We start from the raw sequence: 25,752 nt of genomic DNA on the forward strand, positions 1-25,752 counted from the left end.
TCATGTGCACTTGATCCGTGTGTTTAGGACCTGCGGTTGGACGTGAACGAGGAGGGTAAGCTGTACCTCATCTCGTTCTACGAGGGCCTCCAGCGGGTGGCGCTGTTCACTGAGGACAGACGCATATACAAGCTGCTGTGTGAGAGTGAGAAGGCCGAGCTGGCCGAACAGGAGATCATCCTCTCCCTGCAAGACGTGGGCGTCTCCCTGGTCAACAACAGCAGCCGTCAGGAGGTGTCCTTCATCGGCATTACCAGGTATATACACACATACCAACACAGTATATACAGTCACTCAAAATGGTATGATTGTGCTACAGTTGACTGTACTTTGAGTGGGAACATGCTTTTCAAATTCAGTGCAGCATGTTCAGTGTGCTTTCCTCCTGTGTGTGTAGTTCAGATGTGGTGTGGGAGTCCAAGCCAAAGAAGAAGTCTCGCTGGAAACCCCTGAGTGGGAAAGATGCCGAGCTGCTGGAGACCCACTTCAAAGAGTACACAGAGAGTGGACCAGTGGACAACGCCATCTTAGACCTGGAGAACAACTTCCAGGTCAGACAGCAACTGGATATGCCTCTGTATGGTACCATGTATACCATACCACCCTCTTGATTACCAACCCCTTGAAAGCTGTACAAATTGTAGAGGTAGATGTTGTTCCCAGTTTTGCACAGCTCCAGTACAACCATTGTGTGTGTGTGTGCGCGTGTGTGCTAAGTCTAACTGTGTTATCAGGTGTCTCTGACGCCAAATGGGCAAGACATGAGGATGATACAGCCATATGACGCCCCAATCAGGAGGAGCTTCCTGCCAGGGGTGAAGGTGGAGTACAGCGTATCGGCCCGCCAGAGTGCCTACCGTGTCCAGATCAACCGCATACAGGTGGGTCCCAGAGAGTTGGAAAGTGTGCATTCTATCCAACTCTATGGTGGGTCCCCACCCGACCACCAACCATACGACAGATTTTTACATTGACTGTTTAGTCATTTTGCCAACCATTCAATTAAAATGATTTCATGCTGACCTATTGGAGACATGGTTGGAATGAATTATTTGAGTCCTTTGTTTTTCCACAGATCCAGAATCAGCTACCTGGAGCAATCTTCCCATATGTCTTCTACCCTATAAAACTACCCAAGTCTGTTACCATGGACTCAGGTCAGTCCCAAACTCTGTCCAAGTCTCTCTGTGTTGTGCATTTACACTTGGGGTTTGAAATTATTGACACCCTTGATAAAGATGAGCAAAAATAAAATAATAATAATTCAAATACTTAACTATATTGTATGAGCCCAAACACTACTACAATTGCTCAGTTGACCTTAACAAAGGCCCCAGGACCAGTAGAAGCAAAACAGCCCCATAACATCAAAGATCCACCCCCATATCTTACCGTAGGTATTGGGTTCTTAACTGCTTATGCATCCACTGGTGTGCATGGCTAAAGAGTGCTATTTTCATGTCATCCATCAAATTTAAATGTCTGGAGTTTGCTAAACGGCATTGGCACTTGGATTGAAACCGGAGCTATGGTCAGATTACATGAAAATAGAGCTCTTTGGCCGTTCACACCAGTAGGGAGTTTAGCGTCTATAAGAATGCATAAAAATAAAATAACCCCATAACTACTGTAAAATATGGTGGTGGATCTTTGATGTTATGGGGCTATTTTGCTTCCACTGGTCCTGGGGCACATGTTAAGGTCAACGGCATTATGAACTTTACCCAGTACCAGGACATTTTAGCCAAAAACCTGGTGTCCTCTGCCAGGAAGCTGAAACTTGGCCGCAAGTGGATCTTCCAGCAAGACGATAACCCCAAACACAAAATCCACAAAGAAATGGTTAATTGACCACAAAGTCAACATTTTGCAACAGCCAGCTCAGTCTCCGGACTTGAATCCCATTGAGAAACTGTGGTTTGAATTAAAGAGGGCAGTCCAGAAGCGCAGATGAAGGATATCAAGGATCTGGAAAGATTCTGTAAAACATTTTAGGCTCAGTGCCATTAACCTCGCAAGGTGAGGTATTGAAAACAGGCTGTCAATCATTTTGACCCCTATCTTTTTAGTATTTTTTTTTTTGTATTACTTGTTAAACAAAATCTATTTCTCTGAGCAATTGTATTAGTATAAAATAATATACTTTTTTTTTGGAGCATACAATACATGCTCAGCATTTGAATTATTTTAGTCATTTTTGCTCATCTTTATCAAGGGTGTCAATAATTTCAGACCCCACTGTATATAGCTACATAGGCAAAAGGGGCAATTTGGGACGCACCCAGAGGCATTGTTAGACTGGAGTACTCTGGATTAACATATCGTGACGGGTATTCTGCTCCTCTCTCTCCTGTAGAGCCCAAACCTCTGACCGACATCAGCGTTGTTACCAGGGCAGCCGGGCACTCTGATATCTCACGCATCAAGTGAGTCCATCGCTATAGTTCACGTTCTTTCCATATCTCTCTCTCTCACACACACATACACTACCGGTCAAAAGTTTTAGAACACCTACTCATTCAAGGGTGTTTCTTTTATTTTTTTACTATTTTCTACATTGTAGAATAAAGGGAAGACATCAAAACTACGAAATAACACATATGGAATCATGTAGTAACCAAAAAAGTGTTAAACAAATCAAAATATATTTTATATTTGAGATTCTTCAAATAGCCACCCTTTGCCTTGATGACAGCTTTGCACACTCTTGGCATTCTCTCAACCAGCTTCACCTGGAATGCTTTTCCAACAGTCTTGAAGGAGTTCCCACATATGCTGAGCACTTGTTGGCTGCTTTTCCTTCACTCTGCGGTCCGACTCATCTCAAACCATCTCAATTTGGTTGAGGTCGGGAGATTGTGGAGTCCAGGTCATCTGATACAGCACTCAATCACTCTCCTTCTTGGTAAAATAGCCCTTACACAGCCTGGAGGTGTGTTGGGTCATTGTCCTGTTGAAAAACAAATGATAAGCCCAAACCAGATGGGATGGCGTATCGCTGCAGAATGTTGTGGTAGCCATGCTGGTTAAGTGTGCCTTGAATTCTAAATAAATCACAGTGTCACCAGTGAAGCAGCCCCACACCATAACACCTCCTCCTCCATGCTTTACGGTGGGAGATACAAATGCAGAGATCATCTGTTCACCCACAACGCGTCTCACAAAGACACGGTTGGAACCAAAAATCTCAAATTTGGACTCCAGACCAACGGGCAAATTTCCACCGGTCTAATGTCCATTGCTCGCGTTTCTTGGCCCAAGCAGGTCTCTTTTTAGTAGTGGTTTCTTTGCAGCAATTCGACCATGAACGCCTGATTCACACAGTCTCCTCTGAACAGTTGATGTTGAGATGTGTCTGTTACTTGAACTCTGAAGCATTTATTTGGGCTGCAATTTCTGAGGCTGGTAAGTCTAATGAACTTATCCTCTGCAGCAGAGGTAACTCTGGGTCTTCCATTCCTGTGACAGTCCTCATGAGAGCCAGTTTCATCATAGTGCTTGATGGTTTTTGCGACTGCACTTGAAGAAACTTTCAAAGTTCTTGAAATGTTCTGTATTGACTGACCTTCATGTCTTAAAGTAATGATGGACTGTCATTTCTCTTTGCTTTCTTCTGTATACCCCCCCACCTTGTCACAACACAACTGATTGGCTCAAACGCATTAAGAAGGAAAGACATTCCACAATTTAACTTTTATGAAGGCACACCTGTTAATTGAAATGCATTCCAGGTGACTACCTCATGAAGCTGGTTGAGAGAATGCCAAGAGTGTGCAAAGCTGTCAAGGCAAAGGGTGGCTATTTAAAGAATCTCAAATATAAAATATATTTTGATTCGTTTAACACATTTTTGGGTACTACATGATTCCATATGTGTTATTTCATAGTTTTGATGTCTTCACTATTATTCTACAATGTAGAAAATAGTAAAAATTAAGAAAAACCCTTGAATGAGTAGGTGTTCTAAAACTTTTGGCCGGTAGTGTACAAACATCCCTTTCTTGGCGTGTTGTGGTCAGGTATTTCAAGGTGCTAATCCAGGAGATGGATCTGAAGTTGGACCTGGGCTTCCTATATGCCATCTTGGATTTGTTCACTCCGGAGAACGCCAGCGTGATGACATCAGAGCAGCAGGTTTTTATTTGTTTTATTTATTCAGGGAAAAACCCATTGAGAGCAGGGTCTCATTCTCAAGGGTTCCCTGATCACAGTAATGCAACAATCAAATACAATGTAAAATAAAACAGCACAACACAAAATGTAAGAAAAACGGTTACATTCCTCAGCTACTAGGTCCTCAATTAACACTTTAAATTGCCTCAGCGGCACCAGAACATCCAATTGTAATGAGTTTTGTAAATTGTTCCAGTAGTGAGGTGCATTAAAACGAAAATATTTACCTGATTCGGTGGAGACCCGAGGAACCTCGAGTTAACCAACCCTGTGAACGGGTTTGGTAACTCATGTTTTTATACTTCAACAACAAAGTTGGGTAAATTGGAAGCTTGTGTAGTAGAGCTTCATAAAAAAAAAACTGTCACCTGTGATTAGAGCTGTCCCCGACCAAAAAAATATATTGGTCGTCCGAAAGTCGTCTGTTCTTTCGACCAATCGGTTGCTCAAGATTTTTAAACGTATCTTTCCATTTATATACACACCGTATGTGTTTTCATAAAATCAACTATGTGCATTGAGCTTGTCTGATGCTTTAAACTTACTGTTTGATGCCTCGAGGGCGCCAGAGATCCAGATAACCAGAAGAAAAAAAACTTAACCTGACCCAACTACAGTATATTCTGTTCCCGCTGCTGCTTGCTTTCGCAGATTCTGCCATTACTCTCCTGAAGTTGCGGGTAACAGGCTACACGAGGAGTCGGCAACCTTTCTCAAGTGGAATGCCAATTTATCTTACCATTTCTACCGATCTGCGTGCCAGTTAGGGTTTTCATATGCACATATTCGTGAAATAGTTTCATTTAATTTATAATTACGTCTTCATATCTCAATCATTGTCATGTGGTTATTCATATCTAAATGAAAATAATACAAACCTAAAAGTAACTTCTATTGCCAACGATTTAAAAATTGCCTACATAAAGCCAACAAATAAAAACATTTCAACCTGCAGGTAGAAAATATCCTGATAAATATCCTATAAACCACAATGGCTACACATGGCCTGTCTGCAACGAATTTGAAACATTGCATTAACTTGGGTCCGGCCCGAAGCTTGTGCTAGCGAACTTGCAACATTGTGTAAAATATTCTGGGTCATCAGTTTCCTGCACCAGTGAGCTCGGGACAGACACAGCTGTAGGCTATTTGCGCAAGGGATAAGAAGCCGTGATGACTTGGGCAGGAGTTCACCGGAGCCGAGTACCGGCACCTCAAATGTTCTATGCTTGAGCTCCTGTTCCTCTTATAGAATATTAGCTCAAAGGTATTGTGGAGCTCCTGCACCTAAATATAAACAGTACCAGCACCCACATTGAGTACAGGAACCTATTTCAGTCCAAGTCAAGCACTGATAAGAAGCCTATGTTATGACATTTCTACTGGATCAGAGCATGACATTTTTCCCTTTCACGCTGAGTGGTTAACGAAAGGGAGAGAGCTGGAAAGATTTTTCAAATACATTGAAGAACTATTGTAATTCTCAATGGATTTAATAACCAACTTCGTTTGCTTGCTGTTTGAGGTGAAGACAACATTACTTTGAGAAGCTCCACAGGTCATTAGTGGTGGTGCATTAAGCCAATCAGATCCCCTAATGGGCACATTTATATGCCTACATTTGCACACAGGCCAGGTAGCCTATAGGCCTACTTCTATGCGTGCGCGTCCTTACTCAACATCCACAGGAGCGCCCCAAACAAAAGACAATGACTAAATTGACAGAACTCGTAAATGGAATTAAATAATCCTAAACTTATTTCTCACAAGTGTAGCATAGGTTGTGCACTCTGAAAACAATGTGTCCAGTCCGACAATGAGAACAGGAAAACTGGAATAATAATATTGAATGCATTAAAAGAAATGACCGTAACCAAAGTAACCAACATTGTAGATTAAAAATTATAGGAATTAACGGTAAATGTACTACTGGTGATATATGTAATTGGGAATTGATATACACTAACAATCAGATGCAAACAATTCGCTCAATAAAGTTATGAAACAATGAATTTGCGCAAATTGGCGGGAGAACGCATTCTGGAGAGAGAAGTGCATTGTGCATCTGGGCGCATGGTCAATCTGACGTCTGCATTGGCCATGCAGCATTTACAGTGAAATGGCCTCAGCAGAAGTCAGGACATTCATACTTCTTGTGCTTCGCGGAGCAGTGCAGAGCTGTTGTCAAGGGAGTGAGTTTGTGTTTATACAGGATGTACCGCCCCCACCTACTGTCAACCAATCATGTCAATGCGGAGCTATACAGAGCCCTCCGCATTGTTTAAGGTTTTTGGAGGTGCATTGCGATGCGGTACAGAGCTCGATTTGGCCTCTGCATGCCTCTGGAGGCTCCGCAATTGTATCACACCGTCCATATGGAGCCTCCGACCACATTTTCGAATCAAGCATAAATTGCCTTTTAGTCTAGGCCTCCGCAATGGATTAGTTCACTGAGATGGCTCTGTCGTAGCCGGCCGCGACCGGGAGACCCATGGAGCGGCGCACAATTGGCCCAGCGTCGTCCAGGGTATGGGAGGGAATGGCCGGCAGGGATGTAGCTCAGTTGGTAGAGCATGGCGTTTGCAACGCCAGGGTTGTGGGTTCGATTCCCATGGGGGGCCAGTATGAATTTTTTTTATAAACAAAATAATGTATGCACTCACTAACTGTAAGTCGCTCTGGATAAGAGCGTCTGCTAAATGACTAAAATGTAAATGTAAAAAATGAGATGGGCGCATATAGTGCCTTCGGAAAGTAGTCAGACCTCTTGACTTTTTCCACATTTTGTTACGTTACAGCCTTAGTCTAAAATTGATTAAATAAAATAAAAAATCCTCAGCAATCTACACACAATACCCCATAATGACAAAAGGAAAACGGGTTTTTAGAAATTTTTGCTAATTTATTAGAAATTAAAAGCAAAAATACCTTATTTGCATAATTATTCAGACCCTTTACTATGAGACTCGAAATTGAGCTCAGTTGCATCCTGTTTCCATTGATCATCCTTGAGATGTTTCGACGACTTGATTGGAGTCCAGTTGTGGTAAATTAAATTGATTGGACATGATTTGGAAAGGCACACACCTGTCTATATAATGTCCCACAGTTGACAGTGCATGTCAGAGCAAAAACCAAGCAATGAGGTCGAAGGAATTGTCCGTAGAGCGTCAAGACAGGATTTTGTCGAGGCACAGATCTGGGGAATGGTACCAAAAAATGTCTGCAGCATTGAAGGTCCCAAAGGACACAGTGGCCTCCATCATTCTTAAATGGAAGAAGTTTTGAACCACGAAGACTCTTCCTAGAGCTGGCCGCCCAGCCAAACTGAGCAATCGGGGGAGAAGGGCCTTGGTCAGGGAGGTGACCAAGAACCCGATGGTCACTCTGCCAGAGCTCCAGAGTTCTTCTGTGGAGATGGGAGAACCTTCCAGAAGGACAACCATCTCTGCAACACTCCACCACTCAGGCCTTTATGGTAGAGTGGCCAGACGGAAGCCACTCTTCAGTAAAAGGCACATGACAGCCCGTTTGGAGTTTGCCAAAAGACTCTCAGACCATGAGAAACAAGATTCTCTGGTTTGATGAAACCAAGATTTAACTATTTGGCCTGAATGCCAAGCGTCACATCTGGAGGAAACCTGGCACCATCCCTACGGTGAAGCATGGTGGTGGCGGAATCATGCTTTGGGGATGTTTTTCAGCGGCAGGGACTGGGAGACTAGTCAGGATTGAGGCAAAGATGAACAGAGCAAAGTACAGAGAGATCCTTGATGAAAACCTGCTCCAGAGCTCTCAGGACCTCAGACTGGGGCGAAGGTTCACCTTCCATCAGGACAACGACCCTAAGCACACAGCCAAGACAACGCAGGAGTGGCTTCGGGAGAAGTCTCTGAATGTCCCTGAGTGGCCCAGCCAGCGCCCAGACTTAAACCTGATCGAACATCTCTGGAGAGACCTGAAAATAGCTGTGCAGCAACGCTCCCCATCCAACCTGACAGAGCTTGAGAGGATCTGTAGAGAAGAATAGGAGAAACTCCCCAAAAAGAGGTGTGCCAAGCTTGTAGCGTCATACGCAAGAAGAATCAAGGCTGTAGACTTATGTAAATGTAATATTTCAGTTTTTTGTTCTTAATAAATTAGCAAACATTTCTGAAAACCTGTTTTTGCTTTGTCATTATGGGGTATTGCGTGTAGATTGATGAGGGGGAAAAAAACAATTTAATCCATTTTAGAATAAGGCTGTAACCTAACAAAATTTGGAAAAGGTCAAGGGGTCTGTACTTTTCGACGGCACTGTGTGTGTGTGTATATATGTATATATATATATATATATATATATATATACACACACACACTCATTCAAGGGTTGTTCTTCATTTTTACTATTTTCTACATTGTGGTATAATAGTGAAGACATCAAAACTATGAAATGACACATATGGAATCATGTAGTAACCAAAAAAGTGTTAAAGAAATCAAAATATATTCATATTTGAGATTCTTCAAAGTAGTCACCCTTTGCCTTGATGACAGCTTTGCACACTCTTGGGATTCTCTCAACCAGCTTCACCTGGAATGCTTTTCCAACAGTCTTGAAGGAGTTCCCACATGCTGAGCACTTGTTGGCTGCTTTTCCTTCACTCTGCCGTCCGACTCATCCCAAACCATCCCAATTGGGTTGAGGTCGGGAGATTGTGGAAGCCAGGTCATCTGGTGCAGCACTCCATCACTCTCCTTTTTGGTCAAATAGCCCTTACACAGCCTGGAGGTGTGTTGGGTCATTGTCCTGTTGAAAAACAAATGATAGTCCCACTAAGCCCAAACCAGATGGGATGGCGTATCGCTGTAGAATGCTGTGGTAGCCATGCTGGTTAATTGTGCCTTGAATTCTAAATAAATCACAGATAGTGTCACCAGCAAAGCACCATAACACCACCACCTCTATGCTTTACGGTGGGAACTACATATGCAGAGATCATCCGTTCACCCACACTGCGTCTCACGAAGACGCGGCAGTTGGAACCAGAAATCTCAAATTTAGACTCCAGACCAAAGGACACATTTCTACCGGTCTAATGTCCATTGCTCGTGTTTCTTAGCCCAAGCAGGTCTCTTCTTCTTATTGGTGTCCTTTAGTAGTGGTTTCTTTGCAGCAAATCGACCATGAAGTGTAGGTAGGTAACGTTAGCTAGCAAGATGAGATGGGATAGCCGCACAGCCACACACATTGGATAATGTTTGAATGTGAAGATCCTTGCAATTCTTCAAAAGACATCGATAGCGTGTCCGACATTATATTGTTTCCCGTGCTTATTTTTTTATTGATAAACAATTTCGCGTCAAGGAGCCTGTACGTCAGATATGATGTCACGGTTAGCAGCCTGTCTTTTAGCATTGTGGGACGTGTAATGTAAGCAGCAAACAACAGGGCTTGTTTGTAATGTATGTGTTTTCCAAATAGCAAACAAAACGGGTCGCGCTATAAATAGTTTAGAAGAAACTCTTCACTTTTCGACATTGCACGCAAATATCGGTCTTGTGTCGTCCGAACAGTTCCTTGAGGAAGTGGAATGTGGCCAGACTGTATTAATGTTGCCGACCAAGATATTAAACTCATTGTAGCGGTGCTTTTGGAGCCTTGCTACATTGTAAATACTAGGTTAGACTTGGTGCTGAACGCGCACCCATTTGACAAATTCGATGAAATTGTGCGGGGGTTGCGCTGATTACCTAACTAATATCAACATGTGAATTATAGATTGCGTATTTCATTTTATTGAAAGCCATTGAATTGCGAATGTCGACTCAACATCAGATAATGGACTCCTCTTTAGCTTTGGGAAGACTGGAAATCAATAGACCCATGGTGAACCTGGGGACTTGTCTCTCCGGCTCTGTGAAGGAGAAGAACGCCCAGGGAGGATCGCAGGCGGTCCACCTGAACAGATGTGTGCCGCTCTCCCATCAGGTGGCCGGTCATAAGTATGGCGTTGGTAAAGTAGGCATATTGCAACATCCTGATGGCACAGTACTCAAACAGCTCCAGCCCCCTCCCCGAGGTCCTAGAGATGCAGTTCTACAGCAAGGTCTACGCTGAGGACTGCGGCGACCCGTGTCTGTTGGACCTCCAGCATCACCGCCCTAAATACTTTGGCACCTGGTCCTCGCCTGAATATCCTAACGAGCTGTACCTGAAACTGGAGGACGTGACTCGGCGGTTCCAGAAGCCTTGTATTATGGATGTGAAGATCGGCCAAAAGAGCTACGACCCCTATGTCTCCCACGAGAAGCGGGACCAGCAGATCAAGAAGTACCCTCTCATGGAGGAAGTTGGCTTCCTGCTTCTTGGAATGAGGGTGTACAAGGTCAACTCTGACGAATATCACTCGTATGATCAACATTATGGGCGAGGCCTTCTCAAGGACACCATCAAAGATGGTTTATCCAAATTCTTCTCTAATGGGAGGAGTCTGAGAAAAGATGCCATCGCTACCAGTATCCTGAAGGTCCAGAACATCCTGCGATGGTTCGAGGGCCAGAGCCAGTTAACCTTCTACGCTAGCTCTCTGTTGTTTGTATATGAGGGCCTGCCCCCTCCCAGCCCTGAGGGCCATGTCTTCAGGGGCCCCCCAGAGAAGACTACGTCTGCCGCTGACGCCTGCTGCGAGCCCAATGAAGAAGTACTGGAATACAACAACAACATCCGGGTTGCCGTGCCGCTCGTCTACAGCCTGTACACCATGTACAAGAAGGGCTGCATCCGGGGTCACCATGGCAAAGTCACCGCCACCGGCGACACCACGACAGGCCCAAACCCCCAGGAGGACAACAGCACGTGGAAGTGCCCAGGTCTGGTGCCAGCAGAGCAACCCAACGGCAACGGTATCAAAGCCCAACTGGAAGAAGAGTCTGGGGTGGGGGAGGGAGGCCGTGGGGAGCCACATCCAGAGCAGAGGGCCAGCGAAGTGGAGGTGAGGATGATTGACTTTGCCCATTTCTTCCCCAGCGAGAGCCAGGACCAAGGCTACATCTATGGCCTGAAACATTTGCTGGAGGTGCTGCAGCAGATCCTCCACCAATAACCTTCTCTCTCCAGTGGTTTGTCTCTGCCTGTCCATTGGTCAAGTCAAGTGTACCCATCTGTGTTTTACTGTGTGACTGGAGGAGTTGTAGCGCCCCCAGTCCAGTCCCTCATCCCCCTCTCCTTGTAATTCTCTGCACTATGATGAAGTCAGTTCTCCATAACTCTTTGTCCGATGTATTGACATAGAAATATTTGACTCAAAAGTAGTCAACTCAAAAATATCTCTCAAGAGACTGGAGCTTGTGAATCCAACAATTAGACTTTATTATTTGCATAATAAAGCCGAGCTTGCTCCATGGAGCAATTGTCTCTCTTTGGCTCAGAGATCTTTTATACACACACAAATGCACAGTCATGTTTACATAGCATACAAAGCTACTCCCCTTAAGATAACTGATTAACATCTTTAACTGTCACGCCACTATTATCTTTCAAAGTCCAATAACACATGTTGTTTACTCCAAAAGGCCATGGGCGCTTATCCATATGAGGCCTCTTTTCCTTATCTCATTATATTGGTGGCGTGGCTCAGACACTTTTAAAATAATATACAAACATTCATTAAAGCATGTTTACACACTGTATTGGCTATATTCCTTATTTAGACATGCATCTGGATTATAAAATGTCAATCATGTTTAATGTATTTTACCTTTGACATTTCCCAACATTTTCCTTAATGATACATAACATATTACCATATAATCCCCCCTCTGGACATTCCAACAATGTCCCAATAATACAAAGATTTACTTTAAAATGAATGTAAGCCTGTGCATTTAACTTATTCTTAGCCTTGCCATATGTGGTTACGTTTTATATGCATATATTTAAACCAATATATATTCCTCATTGTTTGACCCATCCTGATGAGGACCCAGAGCCCAGTCAGGTATTGGTTACAAGTCTGGAAGGTTTTCCTCTAAATTAACCTCCAAATTGTTCTATTAGGCTTTGTAACCATGGCAGGCCCATCCACCCCCAGGAACAACTTAATACAAACATTCAGAATTCCCAAATGGACAGTACCTTGGTCCTCCTTTAACATTTACAAAATTTTCCTGGAGCTCCTGGAGCTCCCTGATCTGAATGTATTTCTTTGTAAACATTGCTCCCCACTTTTGTTTAGTTATAGCATTTCCCATATATGTGTTAGTATCCTAACACATCAAAATATGCAACTTTGTCTTAACAATAATATCTAGGACATGTTAAGAATGGTGTCAATATCTTTAGCTTACATAACCTTTTTCACCCATATCACAAGTATTATAACAATCAAAATAATCAATATCAATATCTAATCCATTAATTGCAATGTCAACATCACTAGGCATTAATATTAATAACTTACTCAGATCAATCAGTCCACTTATAATTTATAATCATAATCAAATTAATTACCCAAAACAACTTTAGGATGACAATTCTTAGTTTGTCACCTTGGTTCCATCATTCAAAATTAAAACTCTCACCCTGGCACATATTGACACTGGCAGAATGCATATTTACATTATAATAATTCTAGCATTAACTTCCTCATAACGAGAATTACAACAGATCAGTATCTTAATTCATTCCTAGTCTAAATTACTATAAATTTAGCAGTATATAATACCTCCTCAATCAACATATTACCTCAACATACACTCCCCTCCTCTACCGGCACTCAAACTTCTGGCGTCTTCATTATGTTCTTCAGATAGCTTCATAGTTCATCTTGGATTGCCCATGGCAATGTCCCAATTCCAATGTCACACCTGAACCACCTCACCTCTATCCCCATTCTGTTTTGTCCATTTGCCAACCAGTATACCAGCACCATCAGAGATGTTATATTTGAATAAATCTCTATTCATGCCGACTCCAAATGGACTCCTGTCACACTCTTGAGAGAAAAGGCACAAAAGAGAAGGCAATTGATTGCTTTGATTTGATGCTGGATTCAGGTCTCCTGGCAGAGGTGGTGTCGGACAGGAATGTCTTCACCTCCTTTGTTGTTCCTCTTCAGCCGGGTAGAGAGTTTTTGGTTTTTATTGAGGTTTACACCATTCTGGACTGAATTATCTCTGCTATGCATTACGACACCATCCGTAGTAACATCTTGAATGTCTGGACTCTCTCTGTGGTCTGGATGGTCTTGAAAGTCTCGGTGGTCTCCTAGTCATCAGTTCCCTCACTCTGGTACAATGGTTTAGATGATACCCGATCGCGCTCCCCTCTATCCGTACCACTGTTGGTGTAACCTGGACGACGATGTATGGTCACTTTAGCTGTTAACCTTCTTCCGTCACTAGGGTCTCCGGATCAGCCAGAGTCCCTCTCAATCTATCAACATCGGTCTGCGAAGAGTGTCCTTCTATCAGCCTACCCATAGGGAAGCTCGGAGTTACTGCTGCAAAGACACAAGCACAGACAAACACAAAAGACAACAATACTACCCAATGGCTGAGGTTGGAACACTCCTATAGTGGGAAACATGGATCTAAGTATCTGTCTCTCCCACTTTTACCATCATTGAGGTAGCCAACAACACCTGGGACGGGCCCCTCCACATAGGGTCTTTCCAGCTCTTTCTTCTGTAATCTTTTGCAATCACATAGTCTCCAGGGCACAGAAAATACTCAGATTCTCCCACTCAGTTGGGCAGAGTTATCTTCACCCATGAAAATAAAATCTTAAGAACATTGTTAGGTGAGACACGGTATGCTACTTATGTCCTCTCATCCGTCAAGAGAAGCCTTGAGATTATGAAGCACACGCTCTTCCAGCTTGTTGTAGTCCACTTATTTCATAGACAGACCCCCTCTACACCATGCCTCCTATCACAAAAACAAAAAAGATTTAACCTAACACATTATTACTACTGCTCATATCCTTAATACACCTTGCATATTTCCCCACAAAACCATTATAAAACATTAAAACCTCTGTAAGCCCAACTTCCCCCCTTGGACACATGCATCACATTGTGATTCATGTGTTCAAAAAAACAAAACAACAACAATGTTGCCTATCAAACCAAAAATAATAACTAAACTTAAAATGACAACCCTTGAGCTTATCTTTACTTAACTGTATCCCATAACACTATTCAAGGAATACCTCTCCTTCAGGACTAACTCTCTCACTTCATCCTTGTCCTGTTTGGACTAATATATATATATATATATATATATATATATATATATATATATATATATATAGGATTTTTTCCAAATTATAAACTTCTTCACAATTATCCTTATTATATCTAACCCCCTAATTCAGCATGCCTCTAGAATTTACAGTGCGGGTGATCAGGTCACACTATAAAGCCAGGACAGATTTCAGAGGTCATTGAAATCATTCATTATTATTATATTATTATATTGAATTAATTGTTTCATCCAATAGTATACTCATTAACAACCATCAAGACATTTCATAAATGTTGTATCCCGAGTGTACAGTAAGTCCTTAGTACATCTCTTTTCAAAATAAATCACACATATTTACTTATCCCTCAGTAAATAAAAACCCAAATTACATGTGTATGCCCCTTTAAGATATTTCACTTCCATCCTGTCAAAAAACCCAAAATAGAAATAAAAATCCTATACAGCTAACATTTCATACTAAGTAGTTTGTTTGTGGTTATTCGAACACCATATAGTAAAACAATAAACAAACAGTAGTCTCAGAAAATATTTAAAAGAAAAGAGAATCACTCCCCCCTTTTTCCTGGAAGAAAAAGTACACATTTAGTTAGTTTCCATTTTGATACCTCTTAATCAGTCCACACAATCTACATTTGAAATTCTCACTCTCTTGCCACATCTCCTGATCCCTCCTTTCAGACAACCCTCAAAAACATCACTTGTGACTGCTCCCTTCTCCGGTGAATTCTACAATTCAGCGCACATAAAACGAAATAAAATCCCATAAGACTTAAACCCCGAGGCTTTTCCGTAACCACAAATACAGTCAATTTCTCTGTGTAAGGAATCAGTATTTGATCCCAAGTATCTATTAAAATATTGTTTGAGACGTGGGTCTCCTACATCTCCTTCATCATTCATTCTGTAGGGTATTTCCATCAATCCCAGAAAAGACTCCCAACCAAGACACATCAGACATTTATCATGTTTCATTAAGTGGAATATACACCTATAACATAACAAACCCATAACCACTTTCCGGTAATCTAATAATTTCAACCTGTTGCATTATTCTTAGTAAAAATATAAATTGTTGTGTAACCAATCCAGAACCCACAATAAGTTAGTGCTGTCCCCTGTCCCCTAGTCCAAAATAAATGCTTCTCTAGCTATCCTGTTTTGGTCCTTCCCACAAGTTCTAAGACTGCTGCCATTCATCTTAGCTGGTGCCATTTCTTTGCCAATTTTCCTGTTGTGGTTGCCTAGGCAGCCATGGGTTGGTAGGACAATCCCTTCTCATATGTTCTAATTGATTGCACCCCCAGCAGACACCTGGTCTTCTTGGTCCACCACTCTGGTGTGCTTGATGCTGTGGTTGGTACCATTGATATCTTGGGTCCATTTTCATTATTCTTGTTTTGCCACAGCCCAGGGGAGTGGTGTGTATACACATTCACTACTGGTAAGGTAGTAGATCTTTGGCATTGCTGCTGAAGCGGTATCTGTTGACTTTCTTGGAGAACAGGTGTAGTTTGTTTTCTTTTTGTCTTTTCTTGTCAGCTCTTCCAGCTGCAACTGTCCCAGTTTTCTCAGAATCTCACTCCACTGCTTCGCCAATTTCCGTTCATCCCTCCTGTATTTCTCCGTTGCGTGGATAATATGGTTACAATACAATTCCTTGCGTGATTCTGACGTTAGTCCCTCTGTCTCACTCTGTCCTTGATTAGAGTCAGCATACTGTCTAAATTCTTCTCCTTCCTCATCATTTGTATTCCCCCCATCTCTTTGCCCATCAAAATATTACCATAGTATGTGCTTCTTGATTTTTAACCACTGTTAACCGGTATCTAACTCAGCTAAACTACTGTAATCAATACTCACAGGATTATCTCTAAAGAGTACCGTTGTGTTGTTGGCTTGCTGATCATATGTTGTAATTTTTATATCATTTTGTCTTTTCAGATTTCACATCCTTTTGTCCTAAATGTAGACAGAATGATTTTATTTTTATCCAAGTTATTATACTCATACAGTGCAGGTTAAGTCATTTTAGAATTGTTGTTCTCTATTTATTTTGCTGCCAAATTGTCTTCTTAAAACCTGTGTCCTTGCAGTATTACTTGTACATGGGGCGGCAGGTAGCTTAGTGGTTAAGAGCGTTGTGCCAGTAACTGAAAGGTTGCTGGTTCTAATCCCCGAGCCGACTAGGTGAAAAACCGGTCGATGTGCCCTTGAGCAAGGCACTTAACCCTAATTGCTCCTGTAAGTCGCTCTGGATAAGAGCGTCTGCTAAATGACTAAAATGTAAAATGAAGGCCTGATTCACACAGTCTCCTCTGAACAGTTGATGTTGAGATGTGTCTGTGACTTGAACTCTGAAGCATTTATTTGGGCTGCAATTTCTGAGGCTGGTAACTCTAATGAACTTATCCTCTGCAGCAGAGGTAACTCTGGGTCTTCCATTCCTGTGGCGGTCCTCATGAGAGCCAGTTTCATCATAGCGCTTGATGTTTTTTGCGACTGCACAAGAAACGTTCAAAGTTCTTAATGTTCCGTATTGACTGACCTTCATGTCTTAAAGTAATGATGGACTGTCGTTTTTCTTTGCTTATTTGAGCTTTTACCAAATAGGGCTATCTTCGGTAAAAACCCTTGAATGAGTGGGTGTGTCCAAACTTTTGACTGATAGTGTATATTTAGTCTTACCCCACATTTAAGTACAAGTTTTAAACCAACCAGGACTTTTTGTAAGGCAGATTGCAGCTCTAACAATGCCTGGTCTACGGTTGGGGCAATGGCATACATAACAGTATTGTCTGCATACAGATTCATATTTACAAGTTTTAACAGACTAAAATTATTTATATAAATAGTAAAGAGAACCGGTCCCAATATCGACCCCAGCGGTACACCTTTCGGAATACCCAAGAAACTAAACTGAAAACCATCAGAAATCACGCATTGTGTCCTGTCTGACAGATCATTCTCAAACCACTTGCAAGAAGCCTGGTCCAGGCCTAATTCAGGTAACCTTTTGAATGAGAATGTGATGGTCAACCGTGTCTAAGGCCATGGAAAGGTCTATAAATAAGGCAGCACAATGTTGAGTGAGACCCCCATCTCTTTTCCCCACATTACTCCCACTACCTACCTCAATTACAGTAGCCTCAGTAATCTCTAGTGGTGCTCTTTGCATATGCTAGTTGAATTAACTTCTGAGTTCGTAACGAACCAGAAAGCTAAATTGAACTAGTATGTGCAAAGAGCCAATCAGGATTAAGACTCCATTGTATCTCTCTCTCTCCTCTGTCTCTGTGTGTGGTGTTCAGGTGGAGTTGTTTGAGAAGGACATAGAGTATCTGAAGACAGAGCTCAACCACGTGTCGGCCACTGACACATCCCCTATCAGTCTCTATGAGTACTTCCACATCTCTCCTATCAAGGTAAGCTTCGGTGTCACCACAGTGCATTTACTGTGTGTTATATTGCGTTAGGACACCATGGTCTGACCATTAAAATCTCTAGGCCCTTTAGTCATGAAGTGTTATTGACCAGTTATGTACCATAGCAAGGGCTTCTGACCAGTAAAAACGTATGGGCTTGGACTTTTTCCTGGTCACATCATAGGGTCAGTAAATCTGCCCTAGGGATGATCTATCTATAAAAATGCATGTTTGTTTGGCAGCTGCACCTGAGTTTCTCTCTGAGTTCTGGAGGAGAGGATGGTAACAAGGAGAAGAGGGAGACCGAGATCATCCCTGTCCAGTCCCTCAATCTGCTGCTGAAAAGCATCGGCGCAACCCTCACTGACGTGCAGGATGTCGTCTTCAAGTATGTACACATACAATTGTATTTTATCAGGGAGTCATACTGAGACCAAGGGCAATTTTACAGATGAGCCCTGAATTACAGAAAATACACACATCAATATTAATACAAAATGCAAGCAGAAAGAACAACACGGTCATAAAAAATAAATAAAACATTAATCAGTTATAAGGTCCTCAATCAGCTTTATGAATTGCCCTAGAGGCACCAAAACATCACATTTTAAGAACATTTAGAAAATTGTTCCACAATTAAGGTGCAAGAAAACTAAAAGCTGATTTACCGAACTCAGTAGAGACCAAAGGAATTTCCAGAGTTAACCGTCCCTGACACCGGGTGTGGTAACTCGTATGTCTAAAGTTTAGTAAAGATGTTAGGTACAGTTTGACTTTTTGTAAAAGGACTTTATAAATGAAAACATAGCAATGTATCAACCTACTGTACGTGACATCAAAGAGAGCCAACATTTTCGCCCGTAATAAAGCGCAGTGTGCGATGATAAACTGCATCTAATGGCTTTAATGAAGTGGCAGCTGCGTTCATATAGATGATGTCGCCATAGTCTAGGACCGATAGGAACGTCGACTGAATAATCTGATTTCTACTATTTAGCGAGAGGCAGGACCTATTTCTATAGAAGAAGCCCATTTGTATTCTCAGCTTCTTAACTAACTCATCAATATGCCTTTTGAAGGACAGCTTTTCATCTATCCAGATGCCCAGATATTTGTAATAAGGGACATGATCAATGTAGACACCATCCAAAGTACATATGCTTAAATCGTCAGTTATTTTTGTGCTCTAGAAAACAATGTATACTTAGTTTTACCTGCATTCAATACTAATTTCAGGTCAGTCAAGTTTTTATGTAATAGAATGAAGGCAGACTAGTTCAGATGGAGCCTGGTCAACTGTGGGGGCAATAGCATACACAACAGTATCATTGGCATACAAGTGCAGGTTAAAAATTTATATTGTTAGTGTAAAAAGTACAGGACCCAGAATTTACCCCTTCGGGACACCTTTCGTAATATCCAGGAAACCTGATTTAACACCATCAGTAGATACACATTGAGTTCTATCTGTCAAGTAATTTTAAAGCAGTTACATGTATCCTGGTCTAGGCCAATTTGAGGAAAGCCTTTAAATTAGCAGTGAGTGATCAACAGTATCGAAAGCCTTTGACAGGTCAGCACATTGTTGCCTTTTTTCCATACAGTTAACCACATAATTTACAACTAGGGATGCAGCAGAGATAGTGCTATGACCTGGTCTAAAACCCGACTGATGTACATTTTAGAATACATTTCAAAGATAAGAAAGATCTTAGCTGAAAATTAATTAAGGATTCTAATATTTTAGCTAGGCAAGGAAGTTTAGAAATAGGGCGATTTTAATTATTTAGGACACAAGGGTCATCACCTTTGTGAAGGAGGAGTACATGGGCTGCCTTCCATACCTTGGGGATAGTACCAGATATAATTGTCAGGTTAGAAATATGGGTTAATGATTCAACAATAAGGGGGGCAGACAGCTGCGGCAAAAATGGACCTTAACAATCTTAAGTAAGTCATCTAGCACATCACAGATAGTAAATTGTTGAAATGAAAACAGATTCACTAGAAGTTGAATCAGCTAGAGGCTGGCCGAGGGAAGAGCAGTCGATTGACCGACCAGGGTCAATTAAACCACAGTTTCTCTCAAATAAAAAGCCTGCCATGATGATGATGATGATGATGAAGAATAAAAGCATTACTTATTCCATTCTTCTCAGTGATGCCAGAGTCAGACAAAACTTGCTTAGGCAGGGAAGAAGAGGAATTTGTACGCTTCCGTGCATTTATTGTTTTCCAAAATTTTTAAGAATCACCAGCAGAGTCAGAGATAGAGCTTAAAAAGTAGCTTGATTTAGCTTTCTTAATCGAGATTGTCAGTCCAATACAGAGTCAGTTTTCCTTGCTTTGGTCCCCGGCCTGATACCTCATCTGAATGAGCTCAGATAGCCCCGAAGATCTAACCCTTGGTTTTCTATCTTTGACTCTGAATTGTTTAAAGGGGTGTGTTTATCTGCCAGAGGAATAAATATGGAGGATATATTTTCTAGGGCCAACTCAGGGTCAACTCAGAGTTGGGAATATAGGAGATAGTGGCTTAACCGGAGTAGAACATATCATGTAAAATGATAATGGCTCGCTCGCTCTCTCTCTCTCTCACACACATACACACCATACAGAGACTGTACAAAACCACTTAATGCTATTTATTTGCTTATGGCAAGGCTTTATTCGACCATGTCCTTGTTTTGTATACATTTACACTAGTGTCTGACCCAAAGTCATTTTCTGTAACTTCCTTAGATTGGCCTTCTTCGAGCTGACCTTCCAGTTTCGCACTCGCCAGCAACTACAATGGGAGGTCATCAGACACTACTCGAAACAGGTAACATCTCACACACATTCCACTCCAAGTGGGCACTAATGGCCAAATCCTAATTGGAAATGTGCACATCCAACGGCAATGTTCCCACAAGTCTCCCATTTACTTCAATTAATGATTTATGCGAAAAATTGAGTTCAATACAGGTTCCTCATGTTAGGATTCCCCTTTCTAACAAGTAATTTAGTTACTATGATACACAACTGAGCCATGTTCTCATCTGTGTCCCAGGCGATAAAGCAGATGTATGTGCTGGTGTTGGGCTTGGACGTGCTGGGAAACCCCTTTGGACTGATCCGAGGTCTGTCGGAGGGAGTGGAGGCTTTCTTCTACGAGCCCTATCAGGTGAGACTACAGTACAACCAATATGAACCACACCAGGTAGGAGCTAAATCACTTGTAGCACTGAACACTGCCAGTATGGATGTGTAATACTTGACACAGTGCGGTAGTTATCTGTATAGGTGGTATGTATCTGAGTAATTCTGTTTTGGGGTTCCTCAGGGAGCTATCCAGGGGCCAGAGGAGTTTGTGGAGGGTATGGCGCTGGGGGTGAAAGCGCTGGTTGGAGGAGCAGTAGGTAAGTAATGCTCTCGCTCATCTCTTTTCTTCTAACCTTGATTCTCTTTAGTTCCCTCTGCCATCCCTCCACTTCTGACTTAACTGTATTTCCCCCCTGACATATCTCTCTCTTCTCTCTCCTCTCTACTTGGTCCCTCTCTCTTCTTCTCCACTGTGTGTTCACTCTGTCCCCTCTCCCAGGTGGCATTGCGGGCGCTGCCTCCAGGATCACAGGCGCCATGGCGAAGGGTGTGGCTGCCATGACGATGGACGAGGAGTACCAGCAGAAGAGACGGGAGGCCATGAACAAGCAGCCTAGCGGCCTGAGAGAGGGCCTTACCCGCGGAGGCAAAGGACTGGTGTCTGTGAGTCTGACCCACTATAGTACACTAATCCCAATACAGCCTAACTGGTGTCTGATAATCTAACCCAGCAACACCAGCACAACCGGGACCTGTTCAGTAGGACCCAATGTAGCAAAACATTTTGCAGGGGTAATTGAAGATAAGCATTGTTGTCAATTGAACACAACCAGTATAGCTGAGCAGTAGAAACAGTTTCTTAGACCGGTTCTCTCTCAGACCTGCTGCTGTCTGTAACACTCTCCCTTTCTCCATCTCAGGGCTTTGTCAGTGGGATCACAGGGATCGTCACCAAGCCCATTAAAGGTGCTCAGAAGGAGGGCGCGGCGGGCTTCTTTAAGGGTGTGGGCAAGGGGCTAGTGGGTGCTGTGGCCAGACCCACTGGAGGCATCATCGACATGGCCAGCAGCACCTTCCAGGGCATCAAGAGGGCAGCTGAGACGTCCCAGGATGTGGAGAGTCTGCGTCCGCCTCGCTTCATCCACGAGGACGGGGTCATCCGACCATACAAGGAAAGAGAGGGCATCGGCAGCCAGATGCTACAGGTAACAGGAATTCTCGGGAAAACGAAACTAACCCTTATTTCCTCTGTAAACAGATGGCTCCCCTGACCTGGGTGGTGTTCATTAGGAACCAAATTGAAGAAAACAAACTGACATTGGGAAGGGACTACATGAACCTGTCCAATATGAAATGCTCATCTTCGTTTTCTGTTGCAAAACTTGTTTAAACGTTTTCCCTCTCGTGTCCTAATGAACACGACCCTGAGGTATTCCTCATCACAAGGTCAAGGTTCATGTTAACATAGAAACATCCCCTTTCTCTCCATCTCTCACTCCACTTCTCAACCCCTTATTACATCTCAGTCCAGATAGATTTTCATCGTCATTATCTCTTTCATCCTCACCTCCGATAATGTGTGTTCACCCACCTGCTCTAAAGTTCTCCTATAGAGCATGGCTGTTGTAGCTCTCTGTGTGTGTAGTCCGACTTAGTGATGGAAGTGGCAGAGGTCAAGTTCCTGCCCGACTAGATGCTCATGCGTTGCATTGCATCAACCAATGGTTGCATTCCACGTCATGGACTGTGCAGTCGGGCATCAGATTACTATATCATATGATGTGGTTAGCTAATATGTTAAATACCTATCCAGGCGTTGTAAAATCTGGCATGCGTCTGCAATGTAGTCGAGCAGGAACATGACCAGAGTTGGGGCCGATTCCATTTCAATTCAGTCAATTCAATTTGACTCTGAATTGAAATGGAATTGACCCAACCCTCGTCAGTGGCCTGTAGGGCTGTAGTGGAATGGGACCGTCATGAGCAGAAGCTGTAGTGAGCCAAGGCATTGATGTGTTGGCTGTCATTTTGTTTTGTGTAGTTGTGGTGTCACTATACTTGTGGTTTCTAGCTGTAGCTTGTGTACAAACAGTTTATCTTGAAGCTGTACTGTACTTCTGTATTGATGTTTCATTGAGAATGCTGAAGTGTTGTGATCATTTTATTCAAAAACAAGATTTCCATAGAGCTAGAGATTAATAGTAGCGTCAGAGACTGCCTGCCTGTCTGCCTGCCTGTATGTCTGCCTGTATGTCTGCCTGTATGTCTGTATGTATGTATGTATGTCTGTCTGCCTGTATGTCTGCCTGTATGTCTGCCTGTATGTCCTGCCTGTATGTCTGCCTGTATGTCTGCCTGTATGTCTGCCTGTATGTCTGCTCTGTTGTCTGTCTGTCTGCCTGTATGTCTGTCTGTCTGTATGTCTGTCTGTCTGTATGTCTGTCTGTCCTGACGTTGGCTTTGTCTTCTCTTGTCATGTCCACAGAATACCGTGGTCTCCACTGAATGGAGTAGAACTGTCAGTGATGATGATGCTGATGATGACGAAAAAGCACTGTATACATCAAATGTGTTATTGTTACTATTATTGATGTGGATGATAAGTAGAATGGAATTGATAAGCACTGGTTAATGCTTTGGTCTTTCATAGTTTATCTTGAAGCTGCACTGTACCACTGTACTGGCGTTTTGAGTCGTGAAATGTGATCATTTACTTCAATGGAAACGAGATGGTTTTGTAGAGCTAAAGATTATTAGAGACGGGCTTGTCTGTTCTGACTTTGGCTTTGCCTTCTCTCTTGTCATGTCCACAGAAAAGGGTGGCCTTCACTGAATGGAGTAGGACTGGCAATGATGATGATGATGATGATGATGATGACAGCTAGAATGGAATTGCTAAGTCCTAGTTGATGCTTTGGTCTTCCATAGCTTTTAATGTGTCCTGTCTGTTTGTGTCGGTCAATGTGGAGTAGCCTGCTCCAGCAGGATATTTTAACATTCAATGCCTCCTGAATAACACGAATAACCAGCTGCCAGCCCATTTGTCATTCTCGGCTGTTCTTATTTTTTGGTAACTCTAGATATGCACTGTATTTGAATTGTTTTAATAAAACACCTATGTATTCTCAGGATTCTGCTGCTGCAGGACCCCTTGCAATTTGTCATGTAAAACCATAATTCTACTTATTTTAACTGTCATCTGTCATTTAACCTTCTACCCTATCATGTAAGGGGGAGGAGTCAGAAAACCAAGAGACTCGTCAATGATAATATTTGATCAGAAAATAATTCATAATATTCTATCTTAGAGCAAGGGGAACATTTTAGTTTATATTATTCATATTAAAGCTGGAATCCTTAATGGGATTTTTGTATCTACTTCCCCAGAGTCTGATGAACTAATGGATACTATTTTTATGTCTAAGTGTCCAGTATGAAGGAAGTTAGAGGTAGTTTTGCATGCCAATGCTAACTACCGTTAGCACAATGACTGGAAGTCTATGGGTATCTGCTAGCATGCTCACCTCTGACCACAAAACAAAAACAATAACAAAGGTGCTGGGGGCGGACAGTGGTGCTGTTTCCCCTAATGGAGATTCCATCTTAAGTTAATATGAAATATATTGTATTGGTCTGGACAGGAGGTACGTAATAGTCAGTCAGCAGTCCTCCATCTTGGCATTTTGGTCCCTCCCTCTTTCATAAGAGTCCTTGCTATGCGCTCAGTCATTTCCTCATAGCCAGCACCACTTCCCTTCCTTCTGAATAAAGTGCATTTTGAAACATCTATTTCATGTCTTCTCATCCCTACCTTTTCCTATCACTTCATCAACACTCATTACCATGCTGTTATGAACAGATTATAAACGGTCTATAACAGGTATGCATTGGACTCAATGAAGGATCAGTGTACCGCAGTGGAACATTTAGATGTTGTTTGACATATCTCCAGTCAAAGATGAAAGATGATGGCCCTGTTTTGAATACATTAAAAGCAACCTTCCTTCCCTTGAAGTTATCACTGGTCTTACGCAAATTGATGTGGAAGCACTGTTGTAGCACAGCTTTCTCCAAGCCAGCCATGTCAGATCAGGAATTCCTTCAAAGAAGGGGGAAAGGAAGGATGCATTCATCAAGTAATCAAACAGGGCCTAGGAAGTGTCCAGTATACAAGTTATTGTCAGATCAGTAGGGAAAGTCGATGTAGGTCAGTAACAATACTCGTCAGATCATCTGCCAGAGCCAGTGAAATGGTGACCATTCCGAAGCCATTTTAATCTAACTTTGAAAAAGGTACCAAATTACTCATTTATGTATCATATCAACAGTAGACTTAGCATATAGCATAGCATGTGTTTACATACCCAATTTGAAAAATGTGTGCATATTTTCTAGAAAATGTGTTTAAACAAACCTGATAAGTTAATTTTTCTCTTTTAGAAAATTGAAAATGGAAGGTTCGCCAAGTACAGATACTTTGCGCACGCCAAAGTGAACGAGTCCGATTTCCTGATGATCACCAAAAGGTAGGAGGCTGGCTCGGGTTTGTTTTAAAAGTGGACTGCAGTGGCCTACAGAGTGCTGTTGTTTCAGTTCCTGTGTCACTGTCTTGAATGTTCTGAGGCTCTCTCTCTCTTGCGTTTCGCCAGGGGAATCTTTTTCGTGACCAAAGGTACATTTGGGCAGCTGACCTGCGAGTGGCAGTATCTGTTTGACGAGTTCACCAAGGAGCCCATGATCGTGGAGGGGAGGAGGCTTCGGATCGAGGCCAAGGTATCCTCATCTGCTCATTGTGATCCATACACACTAATAACTACCACATGAA

At 42.4% G+C, this 25,752-nt stretch overlaps 1 protein-coding gene and 1 pseudogene across 6 annotated transcripts in view; both read left to right on the plus strand.

Annotated features, from left to right (window-relative positions):
• Positions 1-25,752, plus strand: part of LOC121551985 (vacuolar protein sorting-associated protein 13A) — a 72,297-nt gene that overhangs the window by 42,593 nt on the left and 3,952 nt on the right. For all 6 annotated transcript variants that reach the window (XM_045226797.1, XM_041864693.2, XM_041864694.2 and 3 more), the window contains 15 exons: positions 28-257; positions 398-551; positions 735-881; positions 1,076-1,157; positions 2,357-2,426; positions 4,020-4,134; positions 17,730-17,843; positions 18,086-18,231; positions 20,586-20,667; positions 20,896-21,009; positions 21,169-21,244; positions 21,427-21,590; positions 21,848-22,132; positions 25,368-25,453; positions 25,577-25,700. In XM_045226797.1, coding sequence (XP_045082732.1) covers positions 28-257; positions 398-551; positions 735-881; positions 1,076-1,157; positions 2,357-2,426; positions 4,020-4,134; positions 17,730-17,843; positions 18,086-18,231; positions 20,586-20,667; positions 20,896-21,009; positions 21,169-21,244; positions 21,427-21,590; positions 21,848-22,132; positions 25,368-25,453; positions 25,577-25,700 — 1,989 coding nt within the window. The remainder of the gene's footprint in view (positions 1-27; positions 258-397; positions 552-734; positions 882-1,075; positions 1,158-2,356; positions 2,427-4,019; positions 4,135-17,729; positions 17,844-18,085; positions 18,232-20,585; positions 20,668-20,895; positions 21,010-21,168; positions 21,245-21,426; positions 21,591-21,847; positions 22,133-25,367; positions 25,454-25,576; positions 25,701-25,752) is intronic.
• Positions 9,995-11,426, plus strand: LOC121551986 (annotated as a pseudogene).

This window comes from Coregonus clupeaformis, chromosome 18 (assembly GCF_020615455.1).
Source record: "Coregonus clupeaformis isolate EN_2021a chromosome 18, ASM2061545v1, whole genome shotgun sequence".
Classification (NCBI taxonomy): Eukaryota; Metazoa; Chordata; class Actinopteri; order Salmoniformes; family Salmonidae; genus Coregonus; species Coregonus clupeaformis.